At 43.4% G+C, this 18,916-nt stretch overlaps 1 protein-coding gene across 3 annotated transcripts in view; it reads right to left on the bottom strand.

Moving 5' to 3' along the window:
* ILRUN (inflammation and lipid regulator with UBA-like and NBR1-like domains) overlaps positions 1–18,724 on the bottom strand; it is a 30,929-nt gene extending 12,205 nt beyond the window's left edge. The window contains exons 1-2 of one of the 3 annotated variants that reach the window (XM_054181035.1): positions 18,494–18,724; positions 3,489–3,643 (exon numbers count right to left, since the gene is read on the bottom strand). In XM_054181035.1, the coding sequence (XP_054037010.1) occupies positions 3,489–3,643; positions 18,494–18,651 (313 nt within the window). In that variant the 5' untranslated portion in view covers positions 18,652–18,724. The remainder of the gene's footprint in view (positions 1–3,488; positions 3,644–18,493) is intronic. The other 2 variants (XM_054181037.1, XM_054181036.1) reach the window with 2 other exon arrangements.
* Between the last annotated feature and the right edge of the window lie 192 nt (positions 18,725–18,916).

The raw sequence follows: 18,916 nt of genomic DNA, 5'->3' as shown, positions 1-18,916 counted from the left end.
TTTAGAGACCAGCAGGACAATTTACATTTCTATTTGAATTATCTCTAGGTCTTCTTTACACAGCAAAACTCTCAAAGTTTTTGCAGCAATTCTCTGCTGCTGCAAAAAAATATATAATATAAATTACCATAACCGACATGCACATGTATTTTTACCAACACTAGAGATAACAATGAGGTCAGACCTAGGTGGGTTCCCCCCCCATTTCTTTCTGCCTCCCTAAATGTAGCTCCTGAGCCTTGCGACATCAAAATACACGTTAATAATACAAAGTGCTGGAAACATTTTCTTTCAGGGATTTATTCTTTTTTAAGCCTGTTAGCAGTCTCAGGAGAAACTAACGGTTTGAACTATAATTGAAGAGCTAGTACTATTTTCTAAATGGGTTTATTTCCCTTCATGCACCAACCCTTCTCTTAGCCTTGTGCAAAGGTGGAAAGGATTGTGAACATATGATTTATTTGTGGAGATCAGTGTTTAGACTGCAGATACTGGGACTGACAGCGTGACCTGGCAATCTGTAGAGATACAGAAAACAGTTACTGCGTGCAAGCACAGCCATCTCCGCCAAAGATAACACGTACTGGGGCAGACAAAATGAAAAGGGCTTCTGAGACTTGTGAAAAATCAGTTTAGCAGAATTTTCTTTTGCTTCTTCCCCAATTATGTGACATGACTAAGCCAGTGACTTTAAGAATACCTTCTGCTTGCTTAAGGTCGATGGAAAGAGCTAAGGAAAGGCTGAACCACCAAGAAGCTTGGAACCACTCTGTGTCTAGTCTGAGACGAGAGCGGTGGATGCTGGTCTGACCTCAGGTTACCCCAAAGAGCATCCTTCACAACAGCTTGCCTGCTAATTTAATCCCTGTGGATACTTCAGTGAAGACATGGCAGGGACCGGTTTTCTAGTCAAGTCCTTATTTGTGGAATTCACAATCTAGCGGGGAAAGCATGATGTGAACAAGTAAAGTGGAATATTCGGAGCGGGGGATTGGAAACACTGCTGAGATAGGGAGGTCTCTGGAAGAGCAGCCGAGTCTGAGCTGACCTCAGACTATGGCGCGTGGGAGTTGAGCATGAAGTCTCATCTGAAAAGGTTGGCAGCCCAGCAACATGGTTCAGTTTAAATAATTCATGTGATTTTTATCGGTTTTAATGGCTTTAGGCTTGCAAGGTGCCTAAAACGCTGCAACTGATAAGGCCCATAAAATGAAATGATGATTATGTCATTCTATTTCAGTACACTCATCTCTCAGGAGATGATAAATTGTAGTAACTGTCCTGCAGAGCCAGCAGCAGCTGGGGGTAGAGTGGGAAGAGGAAATAAGTCTGTTAAATCCTGCTGCTCTTTCAGCAATGGTTCTACTATACAAACTGGTCTTTTGGCAGACCAGCCAAGCACCGTTCTGGAAGATATCGGAACAGGGTACAAGTTTTTAATAACACATACGAAAACCTGACTGAACCTAGCTTACTGCTTGCATGCTTGAAACTGACAATCTCTCAGAGCTCTGCTTGTCATACTTGTCAGACACTAAATGCTCCGGTGACACATGCCTCAGGTATTTCGTGTTCTAGAACTGAAGTCATTTAATCAAGGGTTCCTGCAGAGCTGTTAAAACCCTTGGCTTTGCTTCAGTTATCTACCTAACAAGCAGATATTATCTGGAAACACTATTGTCCTTTGATATTATACCTTAATTAAACCATAAAATGGTTTTAAAGTGCTATGGCCCTCCTTAAACTGCAGTCATAACACAGTATGTGAAGTTGCATTTAACTAAAACATGCCTCAACAGCATGGTTTTAACAAGATCTGGCCTCCAGCACCACTGTTAGAGCACAGATGTACTTTTTAAGCGGCCAGGCTTTAACCCACATAGAAGCCAGAAAAAATGTTGGCCTTGCCAGGAACTCGTAAGTTAACTCCCTTTCCTCATTTTAGAAGACCCATGGATTTCAGAAGGTCAAACATTCCAAGAACAATGAAACATTGCTTGAACGAGGATGTTAAATTAAGGCTGAATTTGCATGCAGGAAAGAGTACATCAGAGGAACAAGAGAGGAAGGAGCCTGAAAGGAGCAAGACAGGGGGGTGTAGTCATAACACACACAAATTATGATACTAATAGTGGAGAAACAAGACCTGTCAAACTTACTACATTTGTAAGACTTGTATTTGAGACAGTTAGAAAAAAAATTGCCAGTCAATTTTTCACATTTCTGGAGTTTAAGCAAGCTACACGTCTGTATACAATGTATACAGAGCTAATACTGTTAATTAGCTAATAAACAAGCTAATACAAACAGAGGCAAAAAAGTAAACTGAAATAATTAGCCTTTTCTATAGAATACAGTCTTTATAAATTAGTGTTCTTAAACACATACACACCCCCTCTTCTCACCTCTCATGTCCTGATGAAATACTCTTAGATTTTTAGTATGGTTTTAGTCTGTTATACTTTGATATTCAGCACAAATCTGTACAGCACTCAAATACTGCAGTTATTTACAAGCAGAAATACAACACAGCTGATCTTTACTCATGATGATTCATGATATTATACCTTGCTGTGCTATCATTCTCCTTCACAAAAGTGCAAGCAGGTCAATTAAATTCAGAGACACAGCTTAAACATTCATGCAACATCCTGTCATCACAACACTTGAAGACAAGGTATTCCGCTTTACATCCACGGATCTCATTTTTCTCTCTGACTCCATCCGAACAGATCAAGCACTGAGAATGTATTTTGCCCAGTCTCGCTTCCTGGATTCCAGTCACTGTTTTGACTTATTTCATACTGGAATGTGGTCTATCCAGCCTTTCATCCTCTCAAAGCATGAGAAAGCAATTCTGTCAGAAGCGTATTAAAAAGCAAAGGGTACTTGCCAGGTTACCCTTGCATCGCTACCTCTTCTCACCATCAGATCATTGTATCACTGCCTCCACAGAGAACTATAAAGAGCCAAATGACAGGGACAGTCAGAGAAATGGTGTGATGAAGGGTAGTGGCAATATACAGGCTGGTCATGAGGTAAAAGGCTTTGAGATTAAAAGGAATTTCTTCACTGACTTACAACCTTACTCTATTTGTTTGCATCAAGTAATCAGAAACATGACTGGCTAGCTAAGGATTCTTGATCTATTTTCAGATCTAACTACTTGCGCTAAAAAAAAAGAGCCACAAAAAACCAAACTTGTACTTCAATTTCTTTTATCTAGAAGTTTCCTTGAGTTTTTGTTTGTGTGGTGGCATGAGGAAGACGACTGGTGAACTGAGCTGTGTGTCTCACCACAAGTTGTGCAAACGTAAGATGGGGAATGCGCAGGGGTTGGCAGGCTACCTCCTTCAGTAGCAAGGTGGCTCTAGTCCAAGTTAAGTGCACACGAACCTCCTCCTTACGCCAGCATCTCTCCTGCTAGCTCTGCCACCCTATCACATAATACACGCTACGTGGGGTTTGCTACAGACCAAAAGTCTTACCTGTGTTCTGTATCCTCCATGTTTTTGTAAACTGGGTATCAGGAGGGATGGACTCTCCTTCACCTATGGTGACATCTTCAACAAAGGACATGGAGGGTACATTGATATTTGGACTCTCAAAATCATAGTAGGCTCCAATGGCGGCTTGTAGATTCCTAGAAAGCAAAAAAAGTAGATTACAACCTGAAGTACAGGTGGGCCAGGTCCTTTCCACAGGTTTACATAAGTCATCCTAAACAGTTAAGCAAAAATATTATCCAGACTACATTAGCTCTGCTCTCTGATTCTCCAAGATAACAGAGCTCAAAATACAGTATTTTACTCACCAGGGACACTATTTTACACCACTTTTCTATTCTGCTTCTTATTTTCACTGGAAATCTTGGAACTTACAAGTCTTGGCGACCTCTACCCCATTAGCCCTTTATGAAATTTGCCAAGAAGTTCAAGAGATACCGAGGGAAGCGCTATGTAGCAGCATGTAAACAACAGGGCGGTTTCTCTATACCAGCCTTGTTTCCTGAGCTAATTTCAGAAGGACTGAACCTCTCCATTTTATTTTGTCACAAAGGGTCTGAAAGGAGCACAAGATGAACAAAACCCAAGGAACACTCTTATGATAGCTCTCAGGGCCAAAGGGCATCAGTAGCTATGGTTAATAACTCAAGCCTTGCTGCGTTTGAAACACGTGGTCATGTATGAGCCATGAGTACCCTTAAGAGTATTTATTAATCATTAAAGTGCCAGCTCAGCTCTGGATAGTCACAACTCAAAGGAACTTATAAACCACCTGAGTCAGAAGTCCTTACTGAATAAAGACAAACGACAGTGGAAGTCTGATATATTAAGGACGTTCAGAAAGCCACAAATGCTATTGATTCCTGAGTCGTGGGGTAGCTGAAACTCATATGATAATTAATTTGAGAAGAGGAGCAGTCAAACAGGAAGAGGATTCATGAGTCTTAGCTGCTGTTCCACGATATACTATTAAGTTATTATGTAAGTGTTTGGCAAGTCATGTAATTCCTCTGTTTACGCATGTCTGTGAGGTTATGGCCCTAATTTACATGTTGTGAGTAGGTGCTGTGAGAATGGAGATGACTAAGATCTCACCAAATGCAATGGGCATAACTGCTTTTTAATCATGATTATAAAAGTCTCTGTTGCTTTTTTGAGCAGGACAGAAAAAAAATCCACCCAAACCTTCAAGAACTGGGAACCACCACCTAAAACAAAGCCACGCAGAAGCCGCGCTCCATGGGTACAGTGATATATTAAGGGTTTGTATTGTGTGGTGGAGTGTCATGTGTCTAAACCAGCGCCAGAAAGCCAAGGTGAAAACAAGAGAAACATTTGCAGCATGACCCTGAGAAAGAGCAAACATAGGGATTTTTGGACTGCTTGCCAGCTGGAAAGAGGCTCGAAACAGTGAGCGAAGAAACTGCCTCCTGTTCAAGTGCTACAGTGTTCAAGGGGGAAAAAAAATAAAATCCGGCATTCGGGATAAAATCAGAACTGCATGGGAGCAGCATCACTGCTTTCTCCTCACACAAAACATAAAGGACCAAAAGTGCAATAGCTAATAGCACTGGAGCTCGGGTCAAAGGGGGTAAGAGCGGTATTAGGCAGAGATCTGCGAGCCACCCGTGAGGGAGAGGACCTAAACAACAGATGTATCAGTTTGATAATCCATCGCAAGTGACAGAAGATAATCACTGCAGGAGTTACCGACATCCCGCTAAATCTCCCAGAGTACGGCCAATGCGTTAGGAGGCACTGGAGGAATGTTGGGCACAACATGACCATGGTGATCGATCGGCAAATTCAGCAAACCGAGGCTTACAGCGAGATCTTTCGCCATCAACACAGGACAGACTTTGATACGGAGGGGAGACTGCCACTGTGTAAGATTTCCACGTTTAGAACAATGAATTTCAGCCCAGAAGCCATTATTCAGCTGGAGGCACTTTCTACTTAGGAGTGTCCGGGCTATATTTAATACAGCTAGCTCAGTCGAATGCTAGAGGAAGGGTGCATGTCACATTAGCCAATAAATAGAGACAAATGCTCAGTTTTACGTCACTAACCGCCTGTTGCTTATACACTGCACAAGATTTACATAACTCACAACGGGGCCGTGCCAAGAGACTCCTGTTCGCTCAACCAGCTAACACTGTGATCTGCCGTTGAGTTTGCACTAGGATTTCTTCCTGTATTACAGCAGTCCGAGGCAAAAAGACATTCTAAGAGCTACAAAAGGCAGCAATACAGCTCTTTCTCTTCCTGGTCCACTACTACATAAATACATTTTCAGACGTACCACAACATTTTGTGAGTTTTGATTCTGGAATCAGTAGCAATGATGTTTTATTGACATTGAGAGGAAGAAAATAAAAGTTCCAAGGGGAAGATTTCTACTGTAATTCTTTGTAAGGCAGCCTGCACTGTTTTTTGTTTGCTTGGCTGTAAATACGCTTCAAAAGGTAGTGGGCTATTTGTGCACATAGGCCCTCTGCCAACTCTCTTCCCCTCCCTGTGTCATATTTCATTGCTTGCTTTGCCATTGGGAAACAACTCCAGTCCTCTGCAGCATTTAGTTAAAAACTAACTAAAGAAGAACACATGCTGAAAAACAGATTTGCCACTCTTTTGTGATCAGATATTTGCAAACCAACCCGCCTGCTCCCACCGTTTTGACCAATGCGCGGAGGGTTTTGTTTGGGGTGAGCCCTTTTGCGTGTTTGAATACACCTTGGCCTTCCCACTAGAGAACTAAAAAGAAGCTTCCAGAAACTAAAGAGAAATTGAAAGTGGCGAGAGCCAAAGTCAGGATGACAAAGCAAATCTGACTTAAGTTCAAGTTCTTTGACACAGACAACCCTACAAGATAGCCACTGAGCGGCCGTATGGCACTGCTCTGCTGCAAGAGATACCCACAGCGCTCACATTTTAGTTATGTTCTCTGCTTACACAACCAGCAGCCTAGCCCTGCTAGCTTTGTTTCCACTCTTTCCAAAATACACTGCTCCCCCTCCTTCCCTACCCCACAAAAAAACAAGTATCAGCTCCAACGCAGTACTTTGCTTGGGGAAAATGAGTGCCATTTGAGAGGCAAACTATTTGGAACCTGATTATTTGCAGGTATTAGAGATTAATTAGAACACCCTGCTGCTCAGCTTTTCTACTACAGGCACAAATTAGTGGACTTCACCAGCAAATGCAAGCATTTATGAGACAGATAGCTTCAAGGTCAAACACACTCAAGGTCCTCAAATTTGTGTTTTTATATCATATATACACACACTTTTTTTTTTTTTTAGGTCTTTACCCTTGTGCCCCAGTTGTAATTGCACAGCACCAACTGCAGATGCTTCAGGGACAGGAGTTAGACCTCCGAGAGGAAAGGGTTATCACCTAAAGGCTCCTGCTTACACCTCCATGCCTGCTTTATTTTACTCCTCCTCGGTGTGACTTGCACCACACTACCCCTTTGCTCTCTGCCATATGAGATAAATTACTATTATAAACCAAGCAACTTTGAAACGAAGATGAGCGTGCCAAATCCAGCCAGTGTAATTTACATGACTGTTCTCGCCTAATTACAGGGATTGCCATGCATCTCTTTGTTAACATAGCCCTTCAGGTGTCAGGCTCTCCTTACCTTTCCTAAATTAAGCAATTTTTCCATTTTTAGAGCAGTCCTGGACTGCAACAGTTTGTAGCTCTGCCGTACTTACAGAGCAGGTCTGACAGGATTTAGCCTCAAACTCCTGGAAAAGCCTGCAATCAGAAGTCACCCCAGCACCAGGTGAGCCCACTTAAAATCAAAACAGTGCTCAATTCTAGTCCTAAGAGCAAGATTCTGGAAAGACAGAGGGGAGAAGGCAGCAAGTAAAGGGTATAGCTCTGAATTATCAAGCAAATCCATTCTAACTACAGGTATCCCACTCCTTCCCCTCCAAGGGCATCCCATGACTCTTACATGTCAAGTGCTTTTCCAACAAAATATTACCCACAGAACTAGAGAAAGTTGTTCCTTTTCAAATCAATTCTTTTGCTCTGCTGCTTTGTTTCAAGCCTCAGGAGCTAAATTACAATAGTGAAGTTAAAACCTTCTCTGCTAATAGCTCTGGAGATGTCCCTTAACAACTCTTAAGTGTTTGCAAAGAGATGGTTTATCTTGAGCCATTCTTTCCCTTCCCTGTTTTTTTCCAGACAGCCTTTTGTTATGTTAAACCAATATATTTAGACAGTAATTACTCCCAATTAACTAGGTCACCAAGCAGTATTCAAAAATAAAAGAAACTCTTCCAAATCAATTCACAAACAGGAGGCCTCCTTATACAACCTAACTGTTGTGCAAACAAAAAGCAATATATGGGTAATTGGAAATATTTTTTTTATTAATTGAATCAGATTCTTTTTTAGGAGAATGAAGAAACCAGAGCACTGAGGCTTACTCACTGCAGCCTTATGCAAAGCAGGGCAGATGCACACTACTTAATCCTTCTGTTACCAATAAAACATATGATCTTTCAACATATAGAAGTTAGGCATCTTGGAAGGAAAGCAATACAAACCGGTCATCCTAACGTACGAGACAAGGGACGTTAGAGTCCTGGCACACAGATATTCTCAAAACAGGTAGAGGGAAAGCAAATTGGAGGAATTGTCTGCCATCCAGCAGCTGTAACCCTCCCACACACCTCTCCCACCAACCATCACGCATGGCTGACACAGGGAACAGTATTTTGGTTTTGTTTTCAATCCAGTAGCTTAAAGATCTGAACTCTAAAAAACCCCTTATGATGTGCAGGTTGTCTAATGTATGCGGTGACACATAAGAATTCCACTCCAAAATAACATTTACAGTAGAAAGCAACAACTTTAAAGTTTTAACCATAAATGTTATAGGAATATGTAAGCTTTCATTATTGATAAATTCTGTGATAAAAGGTCCAAAGAGATTTTTTTTTTTAAATAAATATTTTTGAGGGGTAAAAATCCAAATCAAACAAGCCTAATCTCAAAATCCAGCACACAAAAATAGCTCCTGCCCATTCCTACAGCCACATCACCTATCACCAGCTCACAGGTCAAAGTTTCCAGTGCTCTGATTCTCCTGAGCTGTCAGAAAAAGCAAAGGCTGCACTTCTCACTCAGTGCAGCACCCAGTTAGCCTTCAATTTAGAATTTCACACAGGATGTAGCCCTTAGATCACACACAGAGAGTAAGTAGAGGACATTTATTAAGTCAAGTAAAAAGCACTTTGACAAATGGACTCGGTCACTTCATTGTGCAGAGCAACTGTAATAAAGTGAATGACAAGTTACATTTCTCTCCGTCTGTGGAGGTAAAGAAAAGCCAGGCATGTGCCCAAGCTGTAATGTATGTTTGGTGTACATCCTCAGCACTCATATATGGCACAATATTTTGTCATGAGAAAAGCAACTCGGGTGTTATTCTCCTGGAAACATGCAATGCAAAAACTGAGCAGCAACACAGAAGTACAATACAATCCAAAGAACATAATATGTTACGTAGAACACCTTGTACTCTTTCCGTAACTGAATTCTCAACCTTTACAGTCCTTTTGCTCATTCTCCAAATGCAATAGGTAATGAGGCACCATAGTGCCCCACATCAGGTGTCTATTGTTAAAACCAGAAAGAAATTAACAAAAGAAAAAGTGCAGCAGATGGATAATTTCTCACTCCTAAATAATGGAACATGTCTACATGATTCAGGTGGGAGAAACTAAAAATGTACATGGAGGACATCCAAATGAGGCAATCCTAAATCCACTCTTTTTACCTCTTAGTCTCTGTCATCTTATTTGGATTTTATTTGCCCCAGCTACTGGAGAACTGGACTGGTAACACTACGGGCTATGACATCTCAAACAGCTACCCTACTGCTCCTGAGGTAGGAGATGCTTCACTCAAAGCCTTAGAGAAAACTGAAGGGGGTGGGGGGGGTGGGGGAAGAGACACACTCATTTCACCACAGGGAAGCACTTCTACCTGGAGTTTTCAATTCAAACATTTTCAATAGAGATGACACATGGCAATTAAGTGGAAAGTCTCAAGATGTTTTGAAGGACTGGAATTTTAATCAGTGAACGGCTTCCAACAGACATCATTTCACAAAGCAAAATGTGTGTATCAGTTATCTTCATTCTTGACCTCTCTTTACACTAAACCATGAGGTTGGGAAACCATCTTAGATGATCCAAAAGGACCACTGAGTGAAGTTGAAAGCTTTAAGCTGAACTTACACAGCTGAAGGAGGCGGGGAGGAGGGAAAAAAAGCTGGCTAATTCGAAGCTTATGTATTTTCTCACATGAAGCCACAGAAAGACATTTCATTGTCTTAGCTGAAAACAGCCAGTTCCAAATACAAGTGGGATGTTCCAGGAAGAACACAGAAACCTGCAGTGACCAGAAGCAATACTGTGCTCTCTGCAGGGGCAGCATGAGGAGAGAAACTGAGAGGCCACGGAAGAGGCACACCATGTTCAGCACACCCCAAACCACCAAAGGAAATCACTTTCCTTTAGCAGACTTCTGTGTACAAACATGCACACACATCGGTGGGGTCTCGGCTGAGCACTATACCTTGGCAAAGAGCAGCAAGGGGCCTCAGTGACAGAATCCATACCATGATGCTGCTACAAGCACAAGTCCACCCAGCCATCCCCAGCAGCTGAGCCCTCCTAAAGCAGGTGGTCAGGAGCTTTTAGTGCAGGGTAAAATATTTTGAGAATGTCACAGCAGGAGCTTGCTCTCTACTTGCTGCCATTGAAAACAGGCAACATCTCTTTCCAGTGGCAAGTAATCAAGAGCTGCCAGTACGCAAATATTCTGTAACTGCTAATTCCTCAGTATAAACTATGTCACCAATCTATAATTGTCTGCATTAAAGTAAAGGGGGATTAAGCTACAGAAACTGTCTGAGAACAAGTTCAGGCATGTAAGGCAGTCCAGCTGGACTAAAATTATATTGTACCCAATTCCTTCTGCTACAATTGTCCGCTTACATTTCCATTTCCCATGCACCCAATTTTTGTATGTTTTGTAATTTGGAGTACAGAACAAATATAGTATGCTCCATAGTTAAAAATATATTTAAAGTGTAGATTTCATTCAAAATAATCAGGTCAAATATTTGAGTTATTCTGGAGAATAGGTGTTTGTTTTTTTTAATGCACTAAATGAAAGCTGTCCACGAAAATATTTTTCAATTGTTTAATTCTATAATTTTGTTATCACGGAATCTTCAGAGTTGGAAGGGACCTCTAGAGATCATCTAGTCCAACTCCCAATGTTATGTTTAGTAGCATCAGGGGACAGTTGTGGACACCAGAGATGCAACAGTCTGCAGTAGTTCACATGTACTAAGATGACATCCACTACACTTTACGTTAGCCACAAGAGATTAAACAGTTTAAGAACTATTTTCTGCTCCCCAGCCATGGGGTACGAGCGACCCCATGCACACACCGCTTAGCAGCGGCCACAGCTCAGAGACTGCCAGGCTGTTCTGGCATTTCGGTGACTGTACATCAAGAACTACTAGACTCGTTTCTATGGTGTCTCTTCTGCCTGTAAGGACAGCAGTTCATCAAATATTTTAGAGTAAGAATGCCATCAAGAGTTTAAATCCTCATCTTCCCTCTCCCCTACTACTTAGCTTTATCAAAACCCAAATGATCTATTAAACCAAGGGCTCCACACCCTTCTCACCAGATTCAGTTCAACTGGTCACCACCTGCAAATATTAATCTGATTAGAGTCACATTAAGACCTAGATCATTTAAAATACTTCCTATGTAGAGACACATAACACGAGACTGTTTTGTTTTTATCACCTGATATAGGAAGAAGAGAAGCAAAGTAATGCGACTTCCCAGCCGCCACTATCACTTTCCTACCAGATGCCTGGATGAGTACTGAACTAACTCAAAGAGGTTTCCAGAGAATGCGGAGGATTGACTCGAAAGATCAGGTCTTGGGTTTTGTGCCTCCTCCACAATTCCCCCCGCTGCCCTCTCAAAAGGAAAGGAGTATCAAAACCAAGCCTGAGATTTACACAGAGCAGGGGGGAAGTTTTCCTCAGATTTATCTGAATGTGGATTAGCAAAAGGGAGTCCCATGGACAACGACAAAGAGCAAGCCATGGACAGCGGGGACCCCTGAACTCTTCTAAGGTAAAGCAGACACAGCACAACTCCCCTCTCGCGATGGCATAATAAACTCTGTGGCAAATCCAACAATGACAATACGAACATGAAAGCAAGGTTTATATTTATTAGTTCCAGGAAAGAGAAAATCCTGCCGTTTGTTGTTTTATCCTACCTTCCCTTTGACTTCTCACACGTGGAGAAAGAGAAGAAACTCAGTAAATGTAGCAATACAGAACATCTATTGAAAAATCAGATGGAGTTCTCTGATAGCAGTTGATTAGTTTACTGGTCATCAACAAAAACATCACCTTCAAACAGCTGTGGAAACCAAATTAATTTTTCACACTTCAGTCAGGATATCCAAATGAAAACTAGAGAAGAGATCTTGATATAAGACCAGACAAGAAGAGACTTTTTTCCCCACAAATGTACAAAAATACAAAACTAACACCATATTAGCTCTATAATCAGAAGTATTTTATCAGTAATAGAAGAGATGCATATTTGCATCTAAAGAATGACATAAAACTAGTGTTTTGATTAAGAGATCAGTTAAGTTCTTGGGGGGGTCACTGGTGTTTAAGTAAGGGTTGGAATAAAATGCAGGTATTTTAATGGCAGCAGTTAGCTGTAGTGAACCCCTCTACCAGACGAAGCAGGTAGAGGCATACTGTAATCAACAAAAATGGCTTTTGATACAATCACACAGTCAAAGGTTTCATGGTGTAGCTAAGGCCCCACGTTCCACCTCAATATTCATATCCTGACAGGTAATGCCCAAAAACCTTACGGCTGCACACTCTGACTTTGCATTGTCCTTCTATCTGCCCTCTAGATATGGTTTTTCCATAGATCTTTGAAACACAACACACAACTATTTGAAGACTGGAAAAATACCATACCATAGGATAATCGGGCATGTTGCACCAGCAAACCTTTAAATACAGTGAGCGCAGGACAGCTGAGGACATTGGGATGAAGAGCCTGCCCACACACCAGTACCGTCCTTTGGCCAACATGCAGCACCTGCCTGTGTCTGAGCTGAGAAGAAGCATTTCTAACCCAAGTTTTTCCTGATACACACTTGGAGAGCTTCTTTTGAACAGCAATCAAAAAAAATCTGTTAATGAAAGGCATCTGCATGCCTTTTTTTTCTCTAATGGCAGTTCTGCAAACACCTGCAAGGTTGAAAATCAAGACCAGGACTACTGGTGTTACCCACTGTGGGAAACATCTCATGTGAGTGAATCCTGTTGTTTTGAGTCCAATATGTTAAATTCTGTATGTCCTGCTGTCTTACCTAAATATACTTGGAGTATTTCTCTGAATAGCACCTATACTCCACCATTAACATCAAGTGTAATTAGATAGGCTCTCATCCACAGATCCAAATTTTACATTAAGTAGCATCCTATAATCTTCACTAGAAAGCAAAAATTAAACACTTGCACAAAGTCAGAGTAAAAGCAATAAAAAACCCAACCCTATTAGCTAAAGCATGTCTTTAGATTCCCAATCAAGTACATCCACTTCTGGGCAATACAGGTGGTTCATTTGATATAAAGAATTTAAACATCTCACCCACAGGGATAAAAGTGTGCATGTATAAGGCAATTGTAATTTTGCTAAAAGGCAATATTCTGTCTGTTCTCAGAGACTAATAAAACACTTGCACGAAAGTGTTAAAGACATTTTCTTTGCTATGCTTGAAAATTTCATATTTCCAATGAAAAAAAAAAAAAAAAAATCGGTCTCACCACGAGCTAATCCCTACCTCACCCTGGGTCCCCTTCACACGTATACAGAAATGCCTTACATCTTACACAATATAGAAAGAGGTTTTACAGATTTCCTGTAGTGTTTTCAGAGATAAAATTATAAATATTTTCATGCCAAACATCACCTTTAGAGTACTAGTTAAACAATGATACAGCTACAAATTCTTCTAAGCATATGAAAAAAATTGAGGACCTCCAGAAAAGAGCTAACTACCTTAAAAAACGACCTTAGAAAGACCTTTTTCCACCAGAAAGCCAGATCAAAAAAGTCTAGGGTTTGCAACAATAAAACTTTTTTCCCCCACACACAATGGAAACCATCAGTATCTGACACATTTCAATTAAAAAGCACACCTACTACACTAATAAAAATTCAGCTTTCTAAACAAAAGCTAAAAAAAGAATGTAAAGAAATATTACATGTAAATTACTGAAATATACATACATTAAAATAAGTCTTCCAAATTACGAATCCCTTCAGTCAACTGTGTTGAAATATAGATTTTAGATCCAGCCCCACTAGCTACTTCAAATCAAATTAATTTGCTTTCTTACAGAATTAACGAAGCTCCAAGCCTTACGCTGCAGCCTCTCACCCTCGAAGTCGGTATACTCTCCAATTAAAAAAAAAAAAATTCCTCTTCCTTGTCACAATACAATTTCCATACGAACTTTAGAGGAGTTTAATGACTTTTATGAAATAGGCCTTAACTGAGTGTTAACAAAAAATAAAACGCACGTTCCATGCAAAGTTCCCTCTGCTCTTAGATATATACTAATCCGTATTGCTGAAAAGCAGTCAGGGCTAGGCTGACACTTAACAACTTTTGTTTTTAGGAAGTCTGGTCTGTCCTGGTACCATCTTCCCAGAGACCTACAACCGCTCCTGTGTTAGGGAGGCTGCAAGTAGGTATTTCAGTGCAGACTCATTCAGCATCAATTCTCGGACCTAAAGAATCCCTCTTTTTAAACCATTAGCACAAAGGGTTTTCAAACGGAGTTTCTTAGGTAGGTAGACGTAGACTTACGAGTCTAGACAAGTTCAGACACGTTCCTGGCCACACTATCACATAACACCGAAGAGCTGTAGACACCTGGAACTTAACTTTACCACAAAAATCACTCCTAACAGCCCCCTCCCACAAACCTGCGGTGCTGGATGTGCGTGGGTCCGCAGGCAGCAGGGCTTCTGCCTTGCATAACATCTGGCAGGGGGGAAGGGAGCAGGAGAGTTAAGCTTGCCATTTAATGGAGGGTGGATTTTCATCCCAGATGCAATGGCAGCAAAATGCCCTCCCCAACTACACTGCCTGGGTTTTCCTCCCAAGGAAGAAAACTGTTTTGGTGCCAAAACATCTTTTGGAGAAGTTCGCTTTTGGTTGTAGGCCAAAAGTGAAAGCTGAACCTCTCACTCTAAAGCCTCACAACTTCTAATGAAAAATAAATAAATAAATAACTAGTAAAGAGTGACAATGTGTGCTGCCTTTAAAGCATGTGCAGCCAGGACCCTCAGAAAGGGCAAAGTCAGATTTATGTAGCAGAAAGCTAAGAAGTTAGAACAGCCCGCAAACAGAACTCAACGCGTAATTAAAAAGAGGCAGAACTCTAGGAAAGTGTTTAATAAATAACAGGGAAAAAGACAACTCACCAAAGTGTTTAACCTGTATTTCTTGAAGATCAAGGAACAGTCTCAGAAACTTCGGATGCATGTGTTCTACCTCAAGCATTTTTGCAATATTATTAATAAAACCAGCTGCCAGTTTCTTACTGCTGCCCCAAGTCTGCCAGAACTTTGAAAGCACATTCAGCAGTGCCAGGTAAACTGGAGAAGGGGACTGATTTTTAAAGGCTACTTACAAGTATCAATATTGCTCCACAATCAACCACTCATTTTTTCCCACAAATTGGCTGAACAAGCTATTTTAAAATAATTCCTCTATTCCAGCAGACCTGCAAATTCACTTTAAATGTGTTAAATACAATCACTAATGATATTATTGGATATATTCCTTCAAAACACATTACAGCTCAGATTATTTACTACAGAACAAATGAAAGGCACACAACAGGGAAGTAACTTCAGGTCTGGAGACTACATAATTATCACCAAAGAGCAACTTCTCACACTTGTGAAAAAGGTTCTAGTGAAAGCTATTTATGTCTGTCTTAATTAACCCATTCAGGGACATTGCTAAAAAGAACTCAGACTACCAAGTTAAGTGCACTTCTCTCCCCCTGCTCTGAGCTCCCACACCATTTCCTGCAGAACATCATTAGTCCTGACACAAAAATAGAGTCAAAGAAGAGTGCCATACCTTTAACCAAAGGAAAAGTGACTTGACAGTCTCATCCAGACAAATTATTTGCAGGACAGACTAGCGATAGAAGATCCTGATCCTAATTCTAGGCCACAAAAAACCAAACCTACTAGGCCAGTGCCTAACATTACCTGGGGCAGTGTGGATTCCACAGGGGCCCCCAATCTGACAAAGGAAAGGTGTTTCCAGAAAAAGAAAATGTGTCTTGATTGCAGCTGTTTATAATGAGCAAGAGGAGGGTTAGGACATTCGGGCTGATAACCAAACGGCCACACTAAGAAGAGGTGGGAGCTGGAGAATGGGACACAAACACAGCAGCAGAACTGTAAACTGCACAAAAACAGGCACAACAAATGATAGTGCAGGTCAGGAAAGCAGCGCCCTGTCAAGAACACACGAGAAGAACGAGCAGCACCTGTCAGCATACCCATCTCAACTCCCTCTGCTGAAAGGTTAAACTCTCCCAGGCTTTAAGCCCACTCTAAGAGTAACCACACTACAGCCTGTGCCAACTGTCTCCTGTACGCATTACACCAACTTAACAATTTATTTTTTTTTAAATGCCCCCATACATCTATAAAGCTTATCAACCAGTACACCAACAAAAATTTGAAAACTTGGTGTTTTCTGAACCAAACTAGCCAGTGAAGCTGTGAAATCAAAGCTGTTTTCTTCACCTGTAATTAAAAGACTTTTTTTAAAAGCCATCGGTTATAAGATTGTATTTGAGATACTGTTAGTTCCGAAAGAAATTAAATACTCCTGAAAAAGAAAGAGCTTCTGCAGCACAATCAGGAATGCTATGGTTATACATAGTATCTTCACGAGTAACTTGCAGGTTCAGCTCTGCTAAGCTTTCTGCTCTCCCAGGGGCATCCCAGGAAAAAAAATAAACAGTATTATGCTGCAATGTCGGTGGTTTTATTCATATTATCAGCACGTGAATAAAGTGGTAAAGCATCTTCTGCTGTGAAGCACTTCTCCAAAGCAAACTCCTGAACTCCTCGAGAGAGACCTTCTTTCACATTGTATCAGCTTACAAAGCACATGGTATTATTTGCTATTCCCTTACTCCCTCTGCAGATGCAGATTTGCCAATATAATTCAATGTAGAACTGTAGAAGGAGGGAAGGATGAAAGGAAGAAGGTGACAAAACTGTCATTACTGTTTATTAGTTCAACAATTCCAAGCAAGTTTTTTCCCCAACTGTTGATATCAAGACCTTTGCTTTGGATTTCTAGTTTCAAACCTGAGGTTTCTGGATTTGGTGTCATACCACTAAGAAAAAAATTGTAGCTACAACTGAATTAAGTAGTCTCTTAACAATATTTGAAACAGAGAACACCTTGCTCTCCTGCATTCATCAGTGAGATGCAAACCTACCAAGACAGTCACATTTTGTTAAGTGCCCAGCACAACAGCAAAGCTGATAGACATGGTTTAAAAGATGCAAGTGGCAATAACGAGTCCAGCCCCACAATTCAGACAGCAGCAGTTTCACAACATTCTTTCACAGTCACTGGGCCCACTGTACCACTAAATCTCCTGGTTGCTGTTTTTCACCATTATATTGTATATTTCCCACAGTTTTCTCAAGCTGCAGCTTCCCTGGTAACTTGTACCTGCTTTTTTCCTAGGGCAGTGACAGAAAATCTTTATGAAGCCGCAATATACGCCGAAAGCCAGGATATTTAGAGAGACCCCTAGTTTGCAAGCAGATGCTAAGTTTTCACCAAACACTTAGGCAACTTTCACACGGAGACCGCGGCAGCTTTAACACTCCCATACAGCCCTTCCGCAACACTTTTTCCTCCTTCTGAAGCCTGCTTTAGGGTCCAGGGCACCATAATCCACCCCTGAATTCAGCTCATCCTCCCCTTCCGCAGAGAAAGCGCCCAAGCGCCCTTTAAAGCTTCAGGGCCCGCTGGATCACATGCCCCCCCTTCCTCCCCTCTTCCTAGCAATTAGTCACTCTTTAACAGCTCCGCAGCCCTTTGACCGACGAGCTCCACGACCTGGCAAAAATCACAACCCCGAGCTGGCGACGGGAGGCGAAACCCCAGGCCCCGTCCCGCTCCTCTCCTCCCCCGTGCTGCCATGATAGCTCCCTCCCCACCACACCGGCAGTTAGCCCCGCCATCACCGACCCTGGGGGAAGGGGAGGGGAAAGAGGGGGCCCACAACAAACACCGCCTCGACGGGACGGGCCTGCTGCCTCCTCAGGCGGCTCGGGGCGGGGGGGAGGGGGGGGGAAGGCGGCCCGGCTCGGCCCCTCAGCCCCAGCGGCCCTCCCGCCGTCCCCCCCGCCCCAGCCCCCGGCGGCCCCTCGGCCCCGGCGGCCTCTCGCCTTCCCCCCCGCCCTCAAGTCCCGGCCGCCCTCCCGCCTTTTCCCCCGCCGGCCTCTCAGGCCCTCAACTCCAGCGGCCTCTCGCCTTCCCCACCTCAACCCCCGTCCGCCCTCCCGCCTTCCCCCCGCCTCAGGCCTCGCTGGCCCCTCAGCTCCGGCGGCCCCCCCACTTTCCCCTTCCTTGGCCCCAGCGGCCCTCCCGCCTTCCCCCCCACCTCAAGCCCCGTCCGCCCTCCCGCCTTCTCCCCCCTCAGCCCCGGCGGCCCTCCCGCCTTCTCCCCCCTCAGCCGCCTCAGGGCCGGGGGCCCTCCCGCCGCTCCCCTCCCCGAGGCCTGCCGCCCCTCAGCCCCAGCACCCTGCCGGTCTCCCCCTCACCAGTTGGTCATGTCGAGGAAGAAGGCGCAGCCGGCGGGGCTGAGCTGGAAGCCGAGGAGCCGCTGAAACTCGCCGATCAGCACGTCCTTGTCGGTGGTGCCCAGGCAGCTGAACTTCTGCATCAGCTCCGCGTCCAGGTCCACGTCCATCCCCTCCATGGCGCTCGGCGGGCCCCGCCGCCCCGGGGCCGCCCCGCTGCCGCCGCCGCCGCCTCAGCGCCGCATGGGGGCGCGGGGGGAGCGCGGGCACGGCGGGGGGCGGAGGGGAGGGGGCGCGGGCGACGCCAGCCGCTGCCCGCTACTGCGCAAGCGCCACCCCGCCTCGCGCCAGGGGCACGCGGCCTATGACGCCACCGCGCCCCTGGCGCCAGGAGCGCGGTGGCGTCACCCCGCCGCGCGGCGGGGAGAGAGGGAGGGGGCGGGG

The sequence above is a fragment of the Rissa tridactyla genome, chromosome 21, assembly GCF_028500815.1.
Source record: "Rissa tridactyla isolate bRisTri1 chromosome 21, bRisTri1.patW.cur.20221130, whole genome shotgun sequence".
Classification (NCBI taxonomy): Eukaryota; Metazoa; Chordata; class Aves; order Charadriiformes; family Laridae; genus Rissa; species Rissa tridactyla.
This window is presented reverse-complemented; position numbering and strand designations above follow the sequence as displayed.